We start from the raw sequence: 18,444 nt of genomic DNA, 5'->3' as shown, positions 1-18,444 counted from the left end.
AGGCGATTGCTGGTCGCAGTATAACACCAGTATGTGTGTAAATACATTTTAGGATACCCTCCTGCTTTCTATCAGCAGGATCCTTAAGGGCGGCCATCTCAGGAGAGGGTAGAGCCCTTGTTCTTACAAGCGTGTGAGCGCTTTATCCACCCTAGGGGGTGTTTCCCAACGCACCCTAACCTCTGGCGGGAAAGGATATAATGCCAATAACATTTTAGAAATTATCAGTTGTTATCGGGGGAAACCCACGCATCATCACACACCTCATTTAATTTTTTTTTGATTCAGGAAAACTACAGGTAGTTTTTCCTCACCGAACATAATACCCCTTTTTGGTGGTACTCGTATTATCAGAAATGTGTAAAACATTTTTTATTGCCTCAATCATGTAGCGTGTGGCCCTACTGGAAGTCACATTTGTCTCTTCACCGTCGACACTGGAGTCAGTATCCGTGTCGGCGTCTATATCTGCCATCTGAGGTAACGGGCGCTTTAGAGCCCCTGACGGCCTATGAGACGTCTGGACAGGCACAAGCTGAGTAGCCGGCTGTCTCATGTCAACCACTGTCTTTTATACAGAGCTGACACTGTCACGTAATTCCTTCCAACAGTTCATCCACTCAGGTGTCGACCCCCTAGGGGGTGACATCACTATTACAGGCAATCTGCTCCGTCTCCACATCATTTTTCTCCTCATACATGTCGACACAAATGTACCGACACACAGCACACACACAGGGAATGCTCTGATAGAGGACAGGACCCCACTAGCCCTTTGGGGAGACAGAGGGAGAGTTTGCCAGCACACACCAGAGCGCTATATATATACAGGGATAACCTTATATAAGTGTTTTTCCCCTTATAGCTGCTGTATTGTTAATACTGCGCCTAATTAGTGCCCCCCTCTCTTTTTTAACCCTTTCTGTAGTGTAGTGACTGCAGGGGAGAGCCAGGGGAGCTTCCCTCCAACTGAGCTGTGAGGGAAAATGGCGCCAGTGTGCTGAGGAGATAGGCTCCGCCCCTTTTTCGAGGACTTTTCTCCTGCTTTTTTATGGATTCTGGCAGGGGTTAAAATTCATTCATATAGCCCTGGGGGCTATATGTGATGTATTTTCGCCAGCCAAGGTGTTTTTATTGCTGCTCAGGGCGCCCCCCCTAGCGCCCTGCACCCTCAGTGACCGAAGTGTGAAGTGTGCTGAGGAGCAATGGCGCACAGCTGCAGTGCTGTGCGCTACCTTGGTGAAGACAGGACGTCTTCTGCCGCCGATTTTCCGGACCTCTTCTGTCTTCTGGCTCTGTAAGGGGGCCGGCGGCGCGGCTCTGGGACCCATCCATGGCTGGGCCTGTGATCATCCCTCTGGAGCTAATGTCCAGTAGCCTAAGAAGCCCAATCCACTCTGCACGCAGGCAAGTTCGCTTCTTCTCCCCTTAGTCCCTCGATGCAGTGAGCCTGTTGCCAGCAGGTCTCACTGAAAATAAAAAACCTAATCTAAAACTTTCACTAAGAAGCTCAGGAGAGCCCCTAGTGTGCACCCTTCTCGTTCGGGCACAAAAATCTAACTGAGGCTTGGAGGAGGGTCATAGGGGGAGGAGCCAGTGCACACCAGGTAGTTCTAAAGCTTTGCTTTTGTGCCCAGTCTCCTGCGGAGCCGCTATTCCCCATGGTCCTTACGGAGTCCCCAGCATCCACTTAGGACGTTAGAGAAATAAGAATTTACTTACCGATAATTCTATTTCTCGTAGTCCGTAGTGGATGCTGGGGACTCCGTAAGGACCATGGGGAATAGCGGCTCCGCAGGAGACTGGGCACAAAAGTAAAAGCTTTAGGACTACCTGGTGTGCACTGGCTCCTCCCCCTATGACCCTCCTCCAAGCCTCAGTTAGGATACTGTGCCCGGACGAGCGTACACAATAAGGAAGGATTTTGAATCCCGGGTAAGACTCATACCAGCCACACCAATCATACCGTACAACCTGTGATCTGAACCCAGTTAACAGCATGATAACAGAGGAGCCTCTGAAAAGATGGCTCACAACAATAATAACCCGATTTTTTGGTAACAATAACTATGTACCAGTATTGCAGACAATCCGCACTTGGGATGGGCGCCCAGCATCCACTACGGACTACGAGAAATAGAATTATCGGTAAGTAAATTCTTATTTTCTCTAACGTCCTAAGTGGATGCTGGGGACTCCGTAAGGACCATGGGGATTATACCAAAGCTCCCAAACGGGCGGGAGAGTGCGGATGACTCTGCAGCACCGAATGAGAGAACTCCAGGTCCTCCTCAGCCAGGGTATCAAATTTGTAGAATTTTACAAACGTATTTGCTCCTGACCAAGTAGCTGCTCTGCAAAGTTGTAAAGCCGAGACCCCTCGGGCAGCCGCCCAAGATGAGCCCACCTTCCTTGTGGAATGGGCTTTTACAGATTTTGGCTGTGGCAGGCCTGCCACAGAATGTGCAAGCTGAATTGTACTACAAATCCAACGAGCAATAGTCTGCTTAGAAGCAGGAGCACCCAGCTTGTTGGGTGCATACAGAATAAACAACGAGTCAGATTTTCTGACTCCAGCCGTCCTGGAAACCTACATTTCCAGGGCTCTGACAACGTCTAGCAACTTGGAGTCCTCCAAGTCCCTAGTAGCCGCAGGCACCACAATAGGTTTATTCAGGTGAAACGCTGAAAACCACCTTAGGGAGAAACTGAGGACAAGTCCTCAATTCCGCCCTGTCCGAATGGAAAATCAGATGAGGGCTTTTACAGGATAAAGCCGCCAATTCTGACACGCACCTGGCCCAGGCCAGGGCCAACAGCATGACCACTTTCCATGTGAGATATTCTAACTCCACATATTTAAGTGGTTCAAACCAATGTGACTTTTGGAACCCAAAAACTACATTTAGATCCCAAGGTGCCACTGGAGGCACAAAAGGAGGCTGTATATACAGTACCCCTTTCACAAACGTCTGAACTTCAGGGACTGAAGCTAGTTCTTTTTGGAAGAAAATTGACAGGGCCGAAATTTGAACCTTAATGGACCTCCATTTCAGGCCCATAGACACTCCTGTTTGCAGGAAATGTAGGAATCGACCTAGTTGAAAATTCCTCCGTCGGGGCCTTACTGGCCTCGCACCACGCAACATATTTTCGCCAAATGCGGTGATAATGTTTTGCGGTTATATCTTTCCTGGCTTTGATCAGGATAGGGATGACTTCATCCGGAATGCCTTTTTCTTCAGGATCCGGCGTTCAACCGCCCTGCCGTTAAACGCAGCCGCGGTAAGTCTTGGAACAGACAGGGTCCTTGCTGGAGCAGGTCCCTTCTTAGAGGTAGAGGCCACGGATCCTCCGTGAGCATCTCTTGAAGTTCCGGTTACCAAGTCCTTCTTGGCCAATCCGGAGCCACGAATATAGTGCTTACTCCTTCCATCTTATAATTCTCAGTACCTTGGTTATGAGAGGCAGAGGAGGGAACACATACACTGACTGGTACACCCACTGTGTTACCAGAGCGTCTACAGCTATTGCCTGAGGGTCCATTGACCTGGCGCAATACTTGTCGAGTTTTATAAACACGTGGAAGACTTCTGGGTGAAGTCCCCACTCTCCCGGGTGGAGGTCGTCCACTCCCGGAATGAATACTGCTGACAGTGCTATCACATGATTTTCCGCCCAGCGAAGAATCCTTGCAGCTTCTGCCATTGCCCTTCTGCTTCTTGTGTCACCCTGTCTGTTTACGTGGGAGACTGCCGTGATGTTGTCCGAATGGATCAACTCCGGGTGACCTTGAAGCAGAGGTCTTGCTGAGCTTAGAGCATTGTACATGGCCCTTAGCTTCAGGATATTTATGTGAAGTGATGTCTCCAGGCTTGACCATAAACTCTGGAAATTCCTTCCCTGTGTGACTGCTCCCCAGCCTCGCAGGCTGGCATCCGTGGTCACCAGGACCCAGTCCTGAATATGCGGCCCTCTAGAAGATGAGCACTCTGCAACCACCACAGGAGAGACACCCTTGTGCTTGGTGACAGGGTTATCCGCTGATGCATCTGAAGATGCGACCCGGACCATTTGTCCAGCAGGTCCCACTGGAAAGTTCTTGCGTGGAATCTGCCGCATGGGATTGCTTCATAGGAAGCCACCATTTTTCCCAGAACCATCTCATTGATGTACTGAGACTTGGCTCGGTTATAGGAGGTTCCCGACTAGCTCGGATAACTCCCTGACTTTCTCCTCCGGGAGAAACACCTTTTTTCTGAACTGTGTCCAGGATCATCCCTAAGAACAGAAGACGAGTCGTCGGAATCAGCTGCGATTTTGGAATATTGAGAATCCAATCGTGCTGCCGCAACACTACTTGAGATAGTGCTATACCGACCTCCAACTGTTCCCTGGATCTTACCCTTATCAGGGAATCGTCCAAGTAAGGGATAACTAAAATTCCCTTCCTTCGAAGGAGTATCATAATTTCGGCCATTACCTTGGTAAAGACCCGGGGTGCCGTGGACCATCCATACGGCAGCGTCTGAAACTGATAGTGACAGTTCTGTACCATAAACCTGAGGTACCCTTGGTGAGAAGGGTAAATTTTGGACATGAAGGTAAGCATCCTTGATGTCCTGAGACATCATGTAGTCCTCTTCTCCCAGGTTCGCAATCACTGCTCTGAGTGACTCAATCTTGAATTTTAACCTCTGTATGTAAGTGTTCAAAGATTTTAGATTTAGAATCGGTCTCACCGAGCCGTCCGGCTTCGGTACCACAACAGTGTGGAATAATACCCCGTTCCCTGTTGCAGGAGGGGTACCTATGATTATCACCTGCTGGGAATACAGCTTGTGAATGGCTTCCAAAACTGTCTCCCTGTCAGAAGGAGACATCGGTAAAGCCGACTTTAGGAAACGGCGAGGGGGAGACGTCTCGAATTCCAATTTGTACCCCTGAGATATCACCTGAAGGATCCAGGGGTCTACTTGCGAGTGAGCCCACTGCGCGCTGAAATTCATTGAGACGGGCCCCCACCGTGCCCGATTCTGCTTGTAAAGCCCCAGCGTCATACTGAGGGCTTGGCAGAGGCGGGAGAGGGTTTCTGTTCCTGGGAACTGGCTGATTTCTGCAGCCTTTTTCCTCTCCCTCTGTCACGGGGCAGAAATGAGGAACCTTTTGCCCGCTTGCCCACGAAAAGACTGCGCCTGATAATACGGCGTCTTCTCATGTTGAGAGGCGACCTGGGGTACAAACGTGGATTTCCCAGCTGTTGCCGTGGCCACCAGGTCTGAAAGACCGACCCCAAATAACTCCTCCCCTTAATAAGGCAATACTTCCAAATGCCGTTTGGAATCCGCATCACCTGACCACTGTCGTGTCCATAACCCTCTACTGTTAGAAATGGACAACGCACTTAGACTTGATGCCAGTCGGCAAATATTCCGCTGTGCATCACGCATATATAGAAATGCATCTTTTAAATGCTCCATAGGCAATAATATACTGTCCCTATCTAGGGTATCAATATTTTCAGTCAGGGAATCCGACCACGCCAACCCAGCACTGCACATCCAGGCTGAGGTGATTGCTGGTCGCAGTATAACACCAGTATGTGTGTAAATACCTTTTAGGATGCCCTCCTGCTTTCTATCAGCAGGATCCTTAAGGGCGGCCATCTCAGGAGAGGGTAGAGCCCTTGTTCTTACAAGCGTGTGAGCGCTTTATCCACCCTAGGGGGTGTTTCCCAACGCACCCTAACCTCTGGCGGGAAAGGATATAATGCCAATAACATTTTAGAAATTATCAGTTGTTATCGGGGGAAAACCACGCATCATCACACACCTCATTTAATTTCTCAGATTCAGGAAAACTACAGGTAGTTTTTCCTCACCGAACATAATACCCCTTTTTGGTGGTACTCGTATTATCAGAAATGTGTAAAACATTTTTCATTGCCTCAATCATGTAACGTGTGGCCCTACTGGAAGTCACATTTGTCTCTTCACCGTCGACACTGGAGTCAGTATCCGTGTCGGCGTCTATAACTGCCATCTGAGGTAACGGGCGCTTTAGAGCCCCTGACGGCCTATGAGACGTCTGGACAGGCACAAGCTGAGTAGCCGGCTGTCTCATGTCAACCACTGTCTTTTATACAGAGCTGACACTGTCACGTAATTCCTTCCAACAGTTCATCCACTCAGGTGTCGACCCCCTAGGGGGTGACATCACTATTACAGGCAATCTGCTCCGTCTCCACATCATTTTTCTCCTCATACATGTCGACACAAACGTACCGACATACAGCACACACACAGGGAATGCTCTGATAGAGGACAGGACCCCACTAGCCCTTTGGGGAGACAGAGGGAGAGTTTGCCAACACACACCAGAGCGCTATATATATATATATACAGGGATAACCTTATATAAGTGTTTTTCCCTTTATAGCTGCTGTATCTTTAATACTGCGCTAAATTAGTGCCCCCCCTCTCTTTTTTAACCCTTTCTGTAGTGTAGTGACTGCAGGGGAGAGCCAGGGAGCTTCCCTCCAACGGAGCTGTGAGGGAAAATGGCGCCAGTGTGCTGAGGAGATAGGCTCCGCCCCCTTATCGGCAGCCTTATCTCCCGTTTTTCTATGTATTTTGGCAGGGGTTAAATTCATCCATATAGCCCAGGAGCTATATGTGATGCATTTTTTGCCATCCAAGGTGTTTTATTGCGTCTCAGGGCGCCCCCCCCCCCAGCGCCCTGCACCCTCAGTGACCGGAGTGTGAAGTGTGCTGAGAGCAATGGCGCACAGCTGCAGTGCTGTGCGCTACCTTGTTGAAGACAGGACGTCTTCTGCCGCCGATTTCCGGACCTCTTCTGTCTTCTGGCTCTGTAAGGGGGCCGGCGGCGCGGCTCTGGGACCCATCCATGGCTGGGCCTGTGATCGTCCCTCTGGAGCTAATGTCCAGTAGCCTAAGAAGTCCAATCCACTCTGCACGCAGGTGAGTTCGCTTCTTCTCCCCTTAGTCCCTCGATGCAGTGAGCCTGTTGCCAGCAGGTCTCACTGAAAATAAAAAAACTAAAACTAAACTTTTCACTAAGCAGCTCAGGAGAGCCACCTAGTGTGCACCCTTCTCGTTCGGGCACAAAAATCTAACTGAGGCTTGGAGGAGGGTCATAGGGGGAGGAGCCAGTGCACACCAGGTAGTCCTAAAACTTTTACTTTTGTGCCCAGTCTCCTGCGGAGCCGCTATTCCCCATGGTCCTTACGGAGTCCCCAGCATCCACTTAGGACGTTAGAGAAAAGGAGGATACCGTCCGCTCCCTCCACCTGGACCCCGGTACACACTGTCTGAGCAGTCGCTGCTGGAAGGAGGATACCGGCTGCCCCCTTCCCCCGGTCCACCTGGTCACTGGAGGCAAGCACTCCAGCCTCACAGTCTCCCCCTCGTCTAACTGGTGCCTGCCTAAATGAGATACCGGATGAGAGGGGAGGACAGAGGGAGGATGCACGGTGGGCTGCTGCTTAATTGCTGTGGTAGGGTTCGGTCTGCGTTACAACACCCACACCCGCTGCCTCATAATACTGCCCCGCAAAAAAACTAATATTTCTGGGGAGAACACTGTCCGGATACCGGATCTGGTAGGAGACCAGTGATAAAGTCAAAACATTCAGGAAATAAATTCAAACTGGAGTGTCCCCAACGTACAGATTCAGGAGTATAATACATCAACCTATTCATTATAAGAGTAACACACAAATATAAAGTGTACATTTTCCTTGTTTTATTAACAAACCTGCATGCCCAGGGATTGCAGATATAAAATAATAGGGAGGTTATGCAGTAGTATTATACTGTGAAATAACAAACCCTATTTTCCTTTACATGAAAGTCTAGTAGATCATATTATTACCTTGTCCTTAAGATCTTTCTCTTCCACGCCCTGGACAAACTTTATCATCTTATGTATCACTGGATCCAGCATCGGCTAATGGGGAAGAAATATTCCAATTCAGTTCTCAAACACACACATCATCATCTTATAGAGAAAGAGCCTTCCTCAGAGTTAGATGTAGCTTGGACTTGTGACTGAGTGTGACTAGGGGGCCTGGACTCAAGTTGGAGTGGGCATGCAGATACGGCAAAGTCAAGTAAGGGCATGGAATGGTGTGTTGATGCGAATTGTCAGCAAAATGGGTACCAAGAAGATGTGTATACCCAGGGGGAGCAAACTTGCAGGTAGAGAAACCCTGGTGCAAGTTGTGGACTGTTGATGACGGACGAATGGCGGCATCTGATTGGACAAAAGTGACTAAAACACACCCACTAATGCAAATAGAGTGAAACTGTTGCAAATGTGGTTTCTAAGTCAAAGCAAACAATTATATCTGTGTCTTGATCGCTTAACAAGGCACTTGGGTACTTATTACATTGAACAGAAAGTATGCACTGTGTATTGCCATATTTAGTTGTGTGTGCTCACAGTGAAGCCACGCCACCTATTGTATACCTGGCGCTTCTGGCACAGGTATGGGGGGGAGGTTGCTACTTTTCAGATGCACTTTGCTATTACTTTTGCGTCCAATTCTGTAGACGACCCATAGCGGCCTATTTACTAAGACTTGGAGATCAATAAAGTACCAAACTATCAGCTCTTAATTGCTGTGTTACAGGCTGTGTTTGAAAAATGACAGACAGGAGCTGGTTGGTTGGTACTTTATCTCTCTCCACAGCTTAGTAAATAGACCTCACAGTGTTAAAATGAAATGAATAATAACATTGCTTATATATACGAAATTAGTTCTTCATTACTATATATTACTCCCCTAAAGCATATGATAAGAATTCAGTATACGGCTTTTTGCTTGTTTATACATATAGTGTTACATGGTTTATAGATATTGGTTAAGTCGTCGTTCTATAGAGCGCATGATTCTATTAATGCCTAAGCTTAAAGCAGTCACTATGCCCAGTCATTTGGCACAGAGGGCTATGTTACTTCCCTGGCTCTGTCACACCTGTACGCCCCTCCCCAGGACAGTGCTCTTACCTGCACAGTAGAGGAATTGAGGTATTCTGCACAGACTCCAAGAGGTTGCACTAATGCTGACACTGCCTGGTAGGAAAACAGAAAAGTCCAGTGAGGGAGGTAAAACCCATCCTGTCCCCAGCAATACGTACACCCAAAGCATGCAACGCTCCAATCACACCGCATCTTACTAGCCACCAGAAAAGGCAGAAAACAATGAATCCCTTCCTATCCCTGGTGTATTGCTATGTTACACTGGCTCCAATTGCTATAGTGATAAGGGAGATCCGACCTGGACAACCCATACACTGCCACCGGAGACACAACCACGCAGGAAAATCCTGGTGACATTACCTGGTTACCTGAAACGCTGTTGAATGCAGAAGTGCTTTATACAATCTATTCAGCGCAGATTACAGGCCAAAGGTCACATATGGCAGCACAAATAGAGCACATAAGTGACTCTAAGAAGCGTTATTTTAAAAAATGGTGCTACAGAGTTACAGCGCTACCGGCATACGTAAAACCTACTGTGGCCGATCAGTAAGATGTTAAACAGATTGCCAATAACTCTACGTTTTTAAACTATACGCTAACTTAGAATGAGTACGACGGGGGAGAGTGGGCCAGCTGAAAACATGAAATGGTAAAATTTAGCAAAAGTATGGGCGGAGACCAAACGGCCACTTGACACAGCCGTTCAGCCAAAGCGGTGTGCCGCACCTCCCAACAGGCGCTCACTGATCTTGTACCATGTGCCTTCACACTGTAACAGGTTTCCTCACCGCAATAAAAGGCAATGCAGAGTGGAAATACAGACAAAATTAAGTGCCAAAGTCCAAAAGGACACTCTATACCCCATTATCTAGAGTCTTCCAAGTGGATTAAAGACAGAGATGGTGAATTCAATTGTTTTGCCGGCAGCTATTACTAGTGAGCATCCAATGCAGCAATTCAATTGTTGCTCAGTTGGGAGTATCAAGGTAGTGATTCGGCGAGCAGAAATGTGCAAAAAGTCAGTGGTTTGGGTGCCCAAACAGTATTTTTGGCGCTCTAACCATTGAATTCACCCCAAAAGTCTTATATTATAATTCCCATATGGAGATGTAGCCACTAGAGGGCGCATCTAAACATACTTTAGGCATCAAGTGAGCTCTCAAATCTTGAAGTTGATGAGTTGGAAGCAGGAATAATGGGCAAGTGTAAGTATCTAAGCAACTTTGACAAAGGTCAAATTGTGAAGGTTAGATGACTGACTCAGGGCATCGCAAAAACAGCAGGTCTTGTGGTGTGTTCCCGGTATGCAGTGATTAGTGGTCCCGGGAAGGACAACCAGTGAACCGGCAACAGGTCCACTGATGCGTGAGGGGAGTGAAGAGTAGTTTGTCTGGCCCGACCCCACAGAAGCACTACTGCAGCTGCTGAAAGAGTTAATGCTGGCTATGATGGAATGGTGTCACAGCTTGCTACGTAGCTGCAGACCGATCAGAGGGACTATGCTCACCTCGGACTACTGCCGGAAGCACCTACAATGGGTACCTGAGCTGGACCATGAAGCAATGGAAGAATCTGGCCAGGTTTGTTTAATCACTTTTTTTTTTATTGATTTATATAATGTGGGCAGAGAGGTGTGTGTGCATCATTTCCTGGGGAAGAGATGGCACCAGGAATCACTATGGGAAGAAGGCTTGCCCACTGGGGCAGTGTGATGCTCTGGGCAATGTTCTGCTGAGAAACCTTGGGTCCTGCCTTTCATGAGGAAGTTACTGTGACACGTACCACCTACCTAAACATTGTTGCAGACCAAGTATACACTCCTTCATCGCAACAGTATTCCCTGATGGCAGGGGCGTCTTTCTGCAGGATAATGCGCCCTGCCACAATGCAAACATTGTTCATTTGAGGAACATGACAAAGAGTTCAAGGTGTTGATATAACCTCCAAATTCCCCAGATCTCAATCCAACTGAGCATCTGAGAGAGGTCCTGGAAAAAAAAAAATCTAAGCCATGGAGGCATCACCTGGTGACTTACAGGACCTGCTATGAACATCTTGGTGCCAGGGTTCTGTGGGCTCCATGCTGCAAAGAGTCAGAGCTGTACTGGCAGTATTAGCAGAACCTACACAATAGTGGGCAGGTGGCTTTAATGTTATGGCTGATGGGTGCACATAAAAAAATTCAAAAATCAAAGGGAATGGAAACCAGGTGTGAGGGATTCTTTTAGTTGCATATGCCCGGGAGCCAGCGAACCCTGCATTGTGCCTGTGGCAAAGGGCCATACCTACCTAATGCAATTAAAGTGCATTCAATTGCATGGTAAACATACAGATCCAGACAACAAAAATGGTTTTGATAATAATCAATGCACCAATACATAATTATTATTACAAGTCATAAAGCGCCACCAATTATACAGCAGCGTTTCACAGAGAATACTGGTCATTGATCAATTCCCTAACACACAAGCACACTCATAACATATCAGTAAGCAGCCAATGACTCTCCCTGTGAGAGGAGACAGGAGCACCCACAGACAACTCCCACAAACATGGGGGGGAATATAAGCACTCCACACAGACAGGGCTGTGGTCAGGAGTCAAACTCATAACCCCAGTGCTCTGAGGCAGCAATACTGAACACTGTGCCATCGTGCTGCCCAATGAACCCTGCTGTGGATACAGTGCTGGGTTTACCACATCAAACCTTTTTTTAAAGTCCTCTACACTGCAATGACTATATTATGGCATTATGCTTTCATTACACAACCATTGATCAACGGAATAACAAGCAGACGACTTACCCCAAGTTCTACATCTTCAGAGTTCAACTTAGACTGAATTGCTGTTAAACCACCCAGTTCACCAAACTGCAGAGAGAGGGAGTGGAGAGGTTCTTTATACATCATCCTAAAACCCTCAATTACATTTCTGAGAGTACTGGAAGGAAAATCTCACGTATACACTTCCTACTGTAAGGTAAAACCTACAATAATGCTGAATATTATTTGTTACCAATTTACAGTGCTATAAACATTTATATAGAATGGCAGCAAAGGGGAAGTGTCTTTTTAGGTTTTTATTTATTTATTTTTTTAAAGTCACTTTAAAAAACAACAACTTAGAGACTGATCGGTTTCTTTTGCTATTATCAGGTTTCTTTAAATATATGTTTCACAGGGTTTCCATTCTGTCCACGATACTTACTCTGTTGACTAGATCTACCAGCCAGCCATGGGGTTCCTAGGAAAGACGCAAGAGAGACAATTACTCTTCATGATCCTCACACCATAAATTGGCGCAGTATTGGCGCCATAACGAAGCGGCTTATTCTCACCTTCTGCAGGTTGCTGGCCGGAGACACTGCATAAGTGTTCCCCTCACCAAACACTTCGGACCAGTTCTTCTGGCACATCTTCATTCGGTTCTTGAAGTGGTACTCATTGTCAGGATTGAAGGCCTGGCACGGTGCAGGAAGAGAAGCAATTCTTAATACGTTTTACGTGCCCATACAACACACACACACACACACCGGAAACAGGTGCTTTGGGACTATATAAAGAAACTAGCAACATCGGTGAGATAATTCGAGGCCCCGGTACACCATTCATTCCTGGGTACTGGTTTGCCCATGAAGTAGGGGACCTCCGTGGAGTGTAGGAGAGTGAGAAGAATGATTTCAAGAAAATCGGAAACTCCGGTTACAACACAGCTTGTAATGTGTGTGTGTGTGCGTGCGTGCGTGCGTGCGTAGTAGTCTTGGCTACGTCAGCAAATAATGCACAGGATTATACATAATGGAGCGCATGAATTAAGATACTTATACAGACCTAGTTATTGATCACTACTAAGATAATGCACTACGGGGAGGCAGGAGCATCTCCTGAGAGCACAGTCCTGCCCCGATAGTGACCAGGCAGACGCTTCCTGATGAATAACTCAGTGAGTCACTGGAGGGAGGCCTTGCAGGAAGTGCTGAGTACAGTATAATATCATACGGGAACACCACAGAGTAAGATACTTTACCATGGTGAGCACGCCCAAAAGACAAGTGGGAATTGATTCTTGCTTGATTCGTTCCGCCACCAGATCTACCAGAAGCATCAGCATGTTGTAGATTCCCTCGTGGATCTCGGTGCCCCATTTGTGGACAGCACTGGATGTCAGCAACTTCATATTAAAAGGAAAAGAAAAAAAAACCTCTCCGAATGAGGGATTTGCACAATCCAGGGGCACTTACAAAAGCACTACACGCTGTATCATTCTGATGGACTGTTCTAGGAGTGTTCTATGGAGAGGGACACAATAGCACCTCATGCCTCAGTTGTGTGACTGGTCCCTTGTGAACTGCGAGGCTGCATTTACAGGTTTGCTCAGCAAATAACGTCTGACTTTCTTGTGTGTGCACTTTAATGATGTGGCGAGGAGATCCACACACACAGTATATTCTGCAGCCCCTCGCCCAATCTGACAGCACGTGTCCAACTAAAATCAACCCACTAAAGGCCCCCATCCACTAGTGCCATATAGCCTGTTTTTATGCAACTGAGATGAATTTCTGAGACAGATAGCATGAAGTGTCACATTGCATGTCCGTTTCGTGCAATTGCAATGCACGCTCCCGCGTGTCTCCCTTCGCAGTCTCAGATCACGCGTACTGTACGTTATATTTATCTCAATTGCACAGAAATAGGTTTAATAACGTTAGATTGCATGAGAAAAATCACAAGTAGCAAATCGCAATTGCAGGGCTCCAGGGAAGCTCCCAGCCAGACTGCGGGAAAATCGGATCCAACTCATTGCTGAGATAAAGCTCCCTAGTGGATGGTGGCCTTTAAGAGACATGTGGTTGACCATTACCAGTCTCTCTGCAATCTGTGCAATCTGGGTATTTAACTGCAAATAAATATATACCTCAATCAACAACTAAAGGAACAAATGCATATATGCAAATCTGTCACACATTCCTCATGCAATGGAACAGGAAGTTTGTGCAACACCCAATTCAGCATTCGGCTTGTTCTGTCTGCAACATATTGCCAGGACAGAGATCACCCCCTCACCCAGTGTCACACATTGTAATATGGAGTCATTGTTACAGCTTCATCCAATGTCACAAAGCCACACGAAGTACGTTTCTGTTTTGCGATCTGGGAAACTAGCAACGAGAACAGGACCACCTGTTTTACCTTCTTAAAAGCCTCTGGCATACATCTCTCCATAAACCTTTTGCAGTTTTCATCGGAGTCGGAGAGACCTGCCGGAAAGTTACACAAAACAGAGGGAGATTAACAACCATCAGACACTGTAGGATGAAAGAAATAACCCTTTGTGTATTAATCAAAAACAACAACATTTAATATACTAGGAATTAGATAACCACCTCCTACACAGACGGGAGCGCTGCAGGAAACAGCGTGGGGGCTGGGAAGGAAAAGTCTGTGGGCTGTCACTACAAATGAGTCACTAAAACTTGTTTTCTTACAGTTCGCTTAAGAATGTTGTAAACTGATTCTTTAATAAAGGAGAAAAGCAAAAAATATACATGCTAAAAGCACAATTTTGTATCATCAAAAGTAATACATGAACACACAAATAGCAGTCATACTCCACTGCCTTATCCGCTCCCCCTATAATATAAAGGGTGAGGTACCAAATGGTGAGGAAAGGAGGAGGTCATAGAATACAGCACAGTAGTGTAAAATAAGGGTCACTTCTTTAAAATTTAAAGTGCCAGGCTCCCTATAGCCACCCGTCTATACCCCAGTGTCAGCATGTTCCAGTGTCCCCTAGTGGCTGACTGAGAAATAAGGGTTGTAGTTACTACCTAGTCCCGGTCCCCGTCACTTCTGATCACTGTTAGAATGTACAACATAAGAGCAAAGGGGAGCAATTAAATTAGCGGAGTTGACCTGCAAGGAGCTGGTACTCCTGTCTGTTTCTCAGACACCTCATGTCTCATGGTACTCCTGTGTTTCTAAGACACCTCATGCCTCACGGTACTCCTGTCTGTTTCTCAGACACCTCAGGCCCACCGACAGCGCAGATTTTTCCTTCACACTTCAAAAACGTTGTAGAGGAATATCTGAAGTATTGGAGCACCATAATCAGCAGTGATGTGCACAGTTTGCCATCGGCTCTAATTAAATGGCCCCAAATCATTCTTCCAATTAACCCTTACCTTCCATTACTGAAAACACACAACCTAGATCCTATTATTCTCCAGAAACACTTTACCTATCAGAGATAAGGGATACTATTCCTCAGTAGCCTATGTTACGTAACCCTTACAGTAAAGCCAAACACGTGAGAGATTATTGTAGCAAGTACATCTGCAAGAGATTCCTAAGCCTGGAAAGAAACCGTCTGTGCGCAGTACATAATCATTGCTATAATAAATATGCTATTATGTTCTCTGTAAACTTCGACAAGAGAACAAAAGAATATACAAATGCGACAGCGTGAATGGTTTCTGCTTCCTCTGTACCCCGGATGACATCTGGCGGATGATCAGCTCCATAACCAATGACGGCTCTATAGAAACCTTTTACTGCTACTGGGACAAAATATGGAGAGACACATTTCATTTGTAGCCAAGACTATGGAAAGCGGAAAATGTATCCCAGTGGTCAAAGCGCCACTGTATCAGGACCCCCAAATAGGCAATGATGGATTGTGAACCACAGATGTTGGCGGAGATGCACAATGTGCCTCCAATTATAAGGCCATGCTATGACTTGTAGTTCTACAACAGCCTAAGTTTTAGAGGATGCCCAACACAAATGTCACAAACCCCCCCCCCCTCCCCATAAAACAAGATTGTAAGTGACATATGGGCTTATTCATTAGTATTATATTTAGCAATGTTCAAAAGGGTGTTTTCACATCCATTTCACATTATTTTAGTATCAAATAAACGTACTATAGGGCAATTGGAGGAGAATCTGGCGGTATATTTAGCAAAAAATACCATAAGAAGTTTAGGGAGAGGATTCCCTAATGGATACATCCTTACTATGTATTCAATTACCGCAATGCGAATTTGGGTGAATTTATCACACCCCATCCACATCTGAGATGCGGAATGTGATAACTATGCCACAAAGTGTCTGGCACAAATGCAGCATACGTGACTGCCCCTACTGTACTGCCAGCCTCCGTCACAGCCTCTTCAGCTTCCTTATCCCTGCTTAGACTGAAGCACAATGATAATATAACACGGATCTGCTGCTCTGAATTACACACAGACTCTGTTGTCTCACAACCGTCTGTCTGGCACTTCGGATCTGGTATGCAGCTTGGAGCAGTAATAGCTATTATAGTGATTATGGGCCTAATTCAGACCCGATCGTAGAGGTAGTGTTCACTCTAGGCTGTTTTAGCAGGGCCCGTTTTTTAAAAGGCAAAACCCGCCCTGCCCCTTTTGCGGCGCCCTGCTAGAACAGCCGCCTGCTTCCTGACCTCCCAGCGTGTAAAGATGCCATGCCCCCTAATTTACATGGCTGCGCCCCCGTTTCGGGCGCGCGCGCAAATATACCCCCAGAGTCAGGTGCCCTGCCCCATTTCATTTCTAGAGGGAACACTATATAGGTGCTAAATTTAGCACTTCTAAGATCAGTCTTCAGACATGCGGGGGGACGCCCAGCACAGGGCTAGTCCACCCCGCATGTCAGGCCTGACCTTACCCCCCATCCCCTCGCACAAGTACAAAGCAACACACGGCAGGGATGCTTTTGTACTGGAAGAGTAGCTCCCAGCCTGCGCAGCTCCTGTGCGATGGCAGTGAGCTACTTATCGCTGCCCAGGTCACAGCGGCTGCATCTGATGTCACGCAGTCGCCACTGCCCGCCCCCCCTCAACGGTTCGGGCACGCCTGCGTTGCCTGGACCGCGCCCCCTAAACGGCGGCCAAACTCCGCCGGCCGCCTCTGGCGCCCAGTGACCGCCTCTGCCTGTCAATCAGGCAGAGGCAATCGCAGGACTAAGACAGCCGTCGGCTGTCTGGCATGTGCCGATGCAAAAACGCTCAGCAGCGATCAGGTCTGTCTTAGCCCCTATATGTGTATATCTGGTGTATGTGACATTAATATAAGGCTGAATGATCTGCATAGCCCGAGCTCCGCTTCCACGTCAGAGGGGTTACGTTTCCCTAAACAGGCAGCGTTGGAGTGGTCGCTCTGCAGACATGGACCATGGGGATTGTTTGAGTCACGCACGGGGCTGGGCAAGTGGTTGTAACAGTTCTGCTGACTGACGGTCCCAGCTGGGCACAATACTAAAGATTCCTGGAAGGAGTTACAGGAGTAACTGAGTGAGCAGGTAAAACGTCTCTTCACAGCAGATCTGCAATCAATCACCGGAATAATAGGATTTATAGGTGGTAGAGCAGCATTACGCTGCTACTTAACCCCCCCAGGACAATACAAAGTCTTCCTTCATGTGGCTGTGGTCTTACCGAGCTTTGCCAGATAAGTAGAAGCGATCAAGCACTTTCCCAGGGACTCCTCTCGCTTGTACGGAATGGACCAGTGATCTGTGAGCACCCGGCTCTCCAGTTCATAGAGGTTTGTGGTGGGGAACTCGACGCTTTCTCCAGAACTGTTGCCATTCTCGTCGTTCTTCTAAAAGGGAGAACACAGATAACAAACAGCAACGTTATAAAATGATACATCTTACCCTCCTAAACCATATACCGCTATAACTCATTTACTGCCTAGACTGCTAATGCCCAAATAGTGATACACAGTAAGCCTAGAGAGTAGCATCTCTTTTCACACCTTCATCTCCTCCGTTGCTTTGATTATTGCAATCATATTGTATTTGTTAAAAACAGTTACCTAGTCTATGGGGGTGATTCAAATGTCCTCGGCGCCCCCTGCTGGGCGTCTAAATATTCCCATCAGATGTGGCAGACATCGTGTGAAAAGTCTGTCGTTTGGGCACCAAAACCAGGACTTTAGACGCCCACACTAGAACTTTAGACGGTTTTAGCTAGTTTGCGTGGCTGAACCAAGTGCTTTCAGCGAATAAACACTAATGGGCATCTGATCAGTGCAACAATTGAATTACTCTGACGCCCATTACTTTAGAAGCCCAGCAGGGGGCGTCTTGAACATTTGAATCAACCCCAAGTAAGGGGGGGGGCGGGATTCAAATTAGCTGCGTGACTTACTGTGAACTTTTAGCTACCTGGTTTAGAGCCAAGAGCTATTCAATTACTGCCCGCGGTAACCCCCGAGGGTGCTCTTAATGAGTATTTTTGTTGCCACATCAGGAAGATGCAAATAGAAATCCATGTTATGTGAACCCTCAGGACTTTCTGCACATGGTAATTGCATAGCTCTGGCAACATAACCCATAACTGTGCCTTACCGTGAGTTAGCCACGGTGCTTAACGTGGTATCTGGAGCTCACGCCGATAAATGAACAGCCCCAGACC

The 18,444-nt window shown here is 47.2% G+C and overlaps 1 protein-coding gene across 2 annotated transcripts in view; it reads right to left on the bottom strand.

Annotated features, from left to right (window-relative positions):
* The window catches only part of USP24 (ubiquitin specific peptidase 24), a 233,216-nt gene that overhangs the window by 147,798 nt on the left and 66,974 nt on the right, over nt 1–18,444 (bottom strand). For both annotated transcript variants that reach the window (XM_063939298.1, XM_063939299.1), the window contains exons 2-9: nt 17,461–17,626; nt 14,196–14,263; nt 13,033–13,176; nt 12,344–12,466; nt 12,214–12,249; nt 11,811–11,876; nt 9,031–9,096; nt 7,894–7,968 (exon numbers count right to left, since the gene is read on the bottom strand). In XM_063939298.1, coding sequence (XP_063795368.1) covers nt 7,894–7,968; nt 9,031–9,096; nt 11,811–11,876; nt 12,214–12,249; nt 12,344–12,466; nt 13,033–13,176; nt 14,196–14,263; nt 17,461–17,626 — 744 coding nt within the window. The remainder of the gene's footprint in view (nt 1–7,893; nt 7,969–9,030; nt 9,097–11,810; nt 11,877–12,213; nt 12,250–12,343; nt 12,467–13,032; nt 13,177–14,195; nt 14,264–17,460; nt 17,627–18,444) is intronic.

Source organism: Pseudophryne corroboree, chromosome 9 (assembly GCF_028390025.1).
Source record: "Pseudophryne corroboree isolate aPseCor3 chromosome 9, aPseCor3.hap2, whole genome shotgun sequence".
NCBI classification, from domain to species: domain Eukaryota; kingdom Metazoa; phylum Chordata; class Amphibia; order Anura; family Myobatrachidae; genus Pseudophryne; species Pseudophryne corroboree.
The sequence above is the reverse complement of the archived record's forward strand: the minus strand, read 5'-3'. Positions and strand labels throughout refer to the sequence as shown.